The sequence below is a fragment of the Fonticula alba genome, assembly GCF_000388065.1.
Source record: "Fonticula alba strain ATCC 38817 unplaced genomic scaffold supercont2.2, whole genome shotgun sequence".
NCBI classification, from domain to species: Eukaryota; order Rotosphaerida; family Fonticulaceae; genus Fonticula; species Fonticula alba.
Genome location: NW_009242972.1, coordinates 2,648,793 through 2,655,705, shown reverse-complemented (window position 1 = coordinate 2,655,705; position 6,913 = coordinate 2,648,793). Strand labels below are relative to the sequence as shown.

Below are 6,913 nucleotides of genomic sequence, written 5' to 3'. Positions count from 1 at the left end.
GGGGGACCGACACAGGAAGGCCCTTGCGGGACCGCCACCAAGGCGCCAGGTGGTGGCCCCCGCCCGGGGCGCGCCCCCGATCATCCCTCCGGCCCGGCGCGAGCCCGCCATTGCCCATCCCCGACGGGAGCATGCCTGCACGTAACCAGGCGGGGCCAGCTCGCCGGGGGGGGGGGGGGGGCGCGGCGGCAGAGGGACGAGTGCGCCCCCCTGCACACAGAGGCCGCGGGCCACGGACACAGGCCCGAGAGGCCGGGGAGGGGAGACTACTCCGGGCGATCGCCGGCCAGCCCGCGCGCGCCTGGCCAGAAGAACGACCAGCCTGTGACTTGTCCCACGCCTCCACCGGGGGGAGGGGGGGGGGGGCGTTCTCGGCGCCCTTACCTCGGTCTTGACCGAGAACACCACCGCAACGAGTCGGCAGCCCGGCCCGGGGGGGGGGGGGACCTGTGATCAGGCGCCCCCTCGCCGGAAGCTCCGCCACCGGGCCCGCACGGCGGGGCCGCTTTGCAGGCCCCTCCCCGGTGCCCGGCTGACATTATTTTATTGGCTGGATATATATATATATTCATGCTCCACCGACCAACCCTAGCCCAATGCGGTTGGTACTGTGCGCCCATTCGTGGCGGGAAGCGCGCGCGCGTGGGCACATCCACCCGTTCCGAGCATGCAAGCGCGCGCACATGGCGTGCGTCTCGACCCTTTCCCGGCCCGGGCTGAGGGTCCGGCGCCCGCACCGCCGGCGCGACAGAATGCCGCGCCGCCCGGCCGGCCCGCCGTTCTCCGGCCGGCGAGGACCATTGAAACACCCCCAGCAGGCCCGACCGACTCCGCGTTCGCTGCGCGGGAGGGGCGGGGAATCCGCGAACGGAGCGAACACCGCCAGACCCGGGTTGATTAGTCCCCTCCTCCGAGCGGGTCGTGTCGTGGGTCGACATGCTGCCGCGGTGGCTATCGGCGTGCTCCGGCGTGCGATAGCCCGCGCCCGGGCGCGCAGGAGCCATGGGCGCCAGGGCCGGCCCCCCCCCCCTCCCCCCACCCGCGCCGGATGCTGCTGACACACGACCGGACGCCGGGCCACCCCCCCCGTGTCGTCGCGAACCGGGTGCCTCGGATCCCTATCGCGCAGTTCCCCCCCCCCCCCCCGCGCAGCGGCCCCTGGATCACGCTCGTCTGCGCTCACTCTCCCAGCGCCAGGGCCGGAGGAACATGGCGCGCGGACCCGGCGACCGCCATGATGGCTGGCCACATCTGTCCAACACCCAGACATGCGGCCCCGGCACACACGCCCACGGCACATGGCCGCCAGAGCTCGAGGCCCGGAGGCCTGGCAGCGGCGCTGTCCCCTTTCTTCTTCACCCACTCAAGACGGTAGGCCCATGTGTCGTGAGCCTAAATCGTCGGATTATGACATTATTGAATTCCGTCTTGCCGGCGTCCACGATCCGACCAGGACGTCCGCCGCGGCCCCCGCCCCCCGCCGGGCCTCACCACCAACCCCCCCCCTTGCGAGGGCTCGCCTGCGTCGGTTTGTGCCTCACCCTCGCCCCGCCCGTGTTTTTTCCCTTCTCTCTCTCTCTCTTTTCCGCCGCGCCATGCGCCGGACTTGTCTCGTGGCACTGGTTATGGGACGGGGGCCGGGGGGCATCCGTGAGACGCACCCTCCGGCCCCCCCCCCCTGGGGAAAGACCCACACACATATCTTGGGCGCCCAGTGCGATTGTACTTCCTCGTTTGCCCCCCCCCCCCCCATCGCGCAAGCCGACACTCATGCATACGGCCCGGAAAGGCCATGACCCCCCGCCCCCGCGCAGCGACCGTCGCCTTCCTCGCTGCCGGCGCTCCTCATTCACCCGTCTTTTCGCCACCACCACCGCCTGTCGAGCACGATCAGCTGTCCGGCCGGGCTCCCCCAACGGAGCGGGTCCACCGACCGAGAGGCCGAGGTGCCGCCTGAGCCCCGGCGGCCACCTCCGCCCCGCGCTTGCGGAGGGGAGCTCGGTCAGCAGAGTGACTCAGCGCGCCCCGGTGTGTCTTCTCACAGAGCTGGGCAGAGAGAGCCCGGTGCACAGGGCCAGCGGCCGGGGCCCGTGTGCCCCATTTTCACGGCGGGACCCACAGTGTCGTGCGGCCCGGCCGTCCCGCATGCCACCCCAAGCCCATGGCCTCCGCGTCGCTCGCTAGCACTCCCGGGGCCGCCCTGTATTTTGTGCGGGCCCGCGCCTGATCAAGCGCGCGCGCGCGCGCACTCGACATGCATCTCCCCCGGCGCCGGCTGGGGCCGGTAGCCCGCATTGTGGTCCCCGGAGTCCGCCCCCCTCTTGGAAGCGGTCTCAAGGCGGCCCCTCCCGGTCCTCGGCCAAATGTGCCGCAGGGGGCTGGAACATGAGGGCCGCCACCGGCCGAGGCCACAGGGTTCGTCACGCTCAGCCAGAGATCCCCCTCTTTCGCCCGCATTCGTTGGTGCCCCTCCCTGCCCCTCCCTGCCTCTCTCTCTCTCTCTCTCTCTCTCTCTCTCTCTCTCTCTCGCGCGCGCGCGCGCCCCGGCTCTGCCGATTATTTTCAGGGCCAGAGCCCTGGGGGGGATGACATCCTATGAGGGGGAAGTTGGGCAGATGTGCGACCCCCTCCCCCTCCGGCCCAGACTGTGTGTGAGCGCACCCCATCTCGCGCTGGGCAATGGATGGCCTGCCCCTGGCAGGCGCCAACGTCCCCCGCCCCCTCTCTCGGGCCAGCTGCCACGTCTCCCCCCACCCCATCCCTCCCCGACAGAGCACCAAGGCGCATGCGCCCTGACACCCAGATGCCCTGACACACAAATAGACACACAGACACACACGCGCGCGCGCGCGCACATATACTAACTCCCGTCCCATATTACGTGAGCCTGGTCGCCCCCCCCCCCCCCGGTGTCTCACCCCGCCGCCCCGGGCGTCCGTTTCTTCCGACCGCCCGCCAGCATGCAAAAGGGCGCTGGTGAATCCGCCGCAACCAGGCCGGAGACGCCCCCAGCTAAATACCAGACGGTGGATCAGTTACACTTAATCAAATAACCCCAGAAGAATCACATGGTCGAATAAGGTTATTGTCAAATTTGCGTTCATCCATATGCCGGTGATTCACCCCTTTGCTGGCTGGCCCACCATGTGTTGAGCCCAACAAGCCGGTGCTGGTCCCGAGTGTGGGGGGCGCCCTTGGACTCCCCCACCACACGGGGGAGGGGGGGGGGGGGGCACACAAGAGAGGGAGGGAAGGGACGGACGGGGGGGAACCTGCACAGTGACCCACGCGCGGGCAAGCAGGAGTTGCCCCCCCCCCCCCGTTCCTGCAAGCCGCCCGCCGGCTCCCTTTTTGCGGCTCACCCACGCGAGCATTGGCAACCCGTCCCTGCTTCGCCTTCCTCGGCCCTGTGTGTGTGTGTCTGGATGGTTCTTTCCTGGTCCCCGAGTACTCTGGCGGGGGGGGAGGAGGGCTCAGAACGGCGCTCCAACACCCAGGGCCCGGCATGCCCGGCATGCCCGCCGAGCCCTCTCTCTACCACGCTGGCACACGTGTGCCTCCGGCCGCCCGTACACACATGTGTGCTGGGGTCGCATCTGGACCGGCGAGGCTCCATCATCGTCGTGCTGCTTGGGTGATCGCGGCGGTCAGCCATCACCCCTAAGAACAGGCGCCCTGAACCCCCCCCCCACTTCCCGCCGGCGTTGCCTTTCTGGTCGCCAGGGACGTGTGCCAAGATCCGGAGCGCTTCTCCCCCCCCCCCTCCCCCTGGGGGGCCGGTGGGCCCAAATACCGAATGCTGTTTTTTCCCCCGCCCCTCCCCCCTGCAGGACCTTCTGGTTCAGCTCTCACCGCGCCCGGGGTGTTGTTGCACATGGTCCAATCCCCCCCCCCCGCTCCCCGGCGACCGCTGTCTACATGGGGACCTCCGGCCGGGTGGGCGCCCCCCCCCCTCCCCCCCTCCCTCCGCACCGTATTTTCGCTCTAGCCAGCGCACCGGCCCTGGCACCGTCTGAAGAGTCAGGAGCCACCCAGTCTTCCGGAGTCCCAAAACACCCACCTCCCCGCCCCTGCCTGGAGCCCCACACGATCACCACATTTCTCCCCCCTTGCCCCTCTGCTCCCCCCTTGCCCCTCTGCTCCCCCCTCCCCCCTCCCCTCGCCTCGCTCCATCGCCTTTCTATCCCCGCCCATCTTCGTCTTCACGATGCTGTCCCATTCCGCCCGCATCAGCGCTGCCTCCATGCGAGGCGTCATTGCCGCTCGCGCAGCCACCGGCGCCTCTCGCGCCGGCCCCTCTGCCCTGGTCCGCCTCGTCCTCCTGTGCCCCTTTGCCCCAGATACATGCTCCTCCCTTCGCGATTCCTCCTCCGGAACTGACTCTCCCCCCTCCCTCGTCCATGCGTCCATGCGTCCATGCGTCCATGCGTCCATGCGTCCATGCGTCCATGCGTCCATGCATCTGTCTCTTTCTCCCTCCACGCCCCCTCCTCACACGACAGGTCCCGCACTATGCCGCACGGCTGTTCGCCTCGGCCAGCGGCAACTCCAAGGATGATGGCCGGGACTCGGTGGCGGCTCGAATTGCCGCGGCCCGTGCGGCCCTCGCGGCCGCCGATGGCGGGCCCGCCAACGATACCCAAGACGGGGATGAGGCTGCGGCCGCCGCGGCCGCCCTCAAGGCCAGGATCGAGGCCGAGGCCGCTGTCGCTGCCAAGCGTAGGGCCGCGGCGGTCGCCGCCGCCACCGCCTCCCCCAATCCCAAGGCCGCTGTCGAGGAGATCCCACTCGATATGTCCCCGGAGGAGGTGGCCGCGGCCCGGTTCAAGGCCGCGGCTGAGGCCCGTGCTGCCAAGGCGGCGGCCGAGGCTGAGGCCGCTTCCAAGGCCAGGGCTGCCCGCGCGGCCCTCCGCGCGGCCGATGCCGCCCGGGCGGCTGAGGCCGCCAAGGCCGCCGAGGCCGCCGAGGCTGCCAAGGCCGCTGAGACTGCCAAGGCCGCTGAGACTGCCAAGGCCGCTGAGACTGCCAAGGCTGCTGAGGCCGCCGCCGCCGCCGCCGCCGCCGCTGCCGCCGCCAAGCCCTCCGCGACGCCCACCGGCGCCGGCAAGGTGGCTGACGCCGCCCAAGCCACCGAGTCCACCGCCACTCGCACTCCTCCCCCCCATGAGGAGGAGGAGGAGGACGACGACGAGGACGACCCGTCTCTCGACCAGGCGTCCGCCCCCAAGGAGGGGATGTTCTCGCGCGCACGTGGCGGCCTGAGTGCCCTCAACATCCTGGAGCACACCGACGCCAGCTTCTATGGCGGCTGGTCGACCAAGGAGTATCGCCAGCAGTACCGCGAGGCGCTGATCGCCAAGCACCAGGCCGACATCGACCGCATGGTGGCCGGCTTCACCCCCTCCGAGGAGGAGACCACCTCCGTCACGGTGTCGCGCTTCAGCCTGTCCAACATGGTCAAGGCCTGGTCCAACTTCACCTCTCGCAACAAGCTCTTCAAGGGCGTCGGGTCCTTCTCCGGGGTGAAGGACGACTCGCCGCTCTCCATCTACCGCAAGCGCATCTCCGACTATCTGCACACTCTCGGCGGCGGGAACGAGATGTCCGAGGTCCTTACCCGGCTGCAGGAGCTTGACCCGGAGTTCTCCGAGGAGAAGTGGATGCGCTATGTCCAGACCTACGTCATCCCCGAGGTGATGGAGGCCGCTTCGGAGAACCGCGCCGATGACATTCGCATGTGGTGCTCCGAGGGCACGGCCGGCATTCTCCTCTCCGAGCGCGAGTCCCTGGCCAACCGCAACATCCTGATGGATCGCCAGGTGCACGAGCTCCGGTCGCTGGACATCATCGATGCCGGCTTCGTCGAGGAGAACCCCGTGTTGACCATCTCCTTCCGGACCTTCGAGACCATCCAGCTGCGCGACGCCACCACCGGCGAGGCCATCCAGGACGAGACCAGCGGCATTTTCCAAGTCTTCTACCAGATCTCCCTCCTGCGCCTGGAGACCGTGTCGTACGACCGCGCTCCCACCGGTGGCTGGATCGTCCAGGATCTGCGCATGCAGGGTGCCATGCGGTCGTGGTAAGGGCATGGCGCCATGTCCATAGACATGCGGACATGCGGACATGCGGGCATGTGCATGTGCATGTGCATGTGCATGTGCATGTGCATGTGCATGTTATACGCCCCCCTCCCCTCCCCGTGTGTGATTGCTGGCTCACGCATGTGCATCAGCACCTCCTCCCACCGACGCACCGCGCCGCCCCTCCTCCCTCTTCTCCTCCTATCATGTCCTTGCTTCCCCTCCTCTCCTGCCTCCACATCCCTCCCAAAACCCCTGCGCTTTGTCCCCCGGCCCAATCCATCCTCCCCCCTCCCCTCCCTCCCATACTTCACTCTCGCCTCTTGGTCCCCGTGGGGAAGTGCGTCTCTGCTGTGTGCGCGCACGCCACGCCGCGGCAAAGGCTCCCATGCGCACATGCGTATGATTGTCCCCCCACCCCACCCCACCCCCCCTAGATCGGCGGATACCCTGTCCACACCCACCCACCTCCCCGTTCCCTCCCACACACAGCATCACGCATGGCACACCACCACCCCCTCACGGCCTCCCCACCCCCCACCCGGGAGGACGGATCCAACCGCGCTCCTGCCCCCGTTACCTTCCTTTTTTCCCGGCAGCGCGCGCCCTTCTCTTCCCCACCCCCTCCCCCCTGACAAAAATAGAGTCTTTTCTTCTGCACTTTGCCCTCTGTGTTTACGCTTCCGTGCGTTGCCTTGTCGTCCTGCCGTGATGACACCTGGCCGGAGGACAGGCACCGTGTGCCCTCCCTCCTCTCTCGCCCTCTCCCTCTCTCTCCTCCTCCCCTTCCCCCGCCCATTTCCCAGGGACACGCAGTCGGGCACGTCTTT

The 6,913-nt window shown here is 68.8% G+C and overlaps 1 protein-coding gene across 1 annotated transcript; it reads left to right on the top strand.

Annotated features, from left to right (window-relative positions):
* Window positions 1-4,126: 4,126 nt before the first annotated feature.
* Window positions 4,127-6,086, top strand: H696_01571 (hypothetical protein; the record flags this gene model as incomplete). The annotated part of the gene is made up of 2 exons (XM_009495472.1): window positions 4,127-4,306; window positions 4,503-6,086. Exons 1-2 carry the CDS (start codon window positions 4,208-4,210, stop codon window positions 6,084-6,086), a joined length of 1,683 nt encoding a protein of 560 aa, XP_009493747.1. The 5' UTR covers window positions 4,127-4,207.
* Window positions 6,087-6,913: the final 827 nt, after the last annotated feature.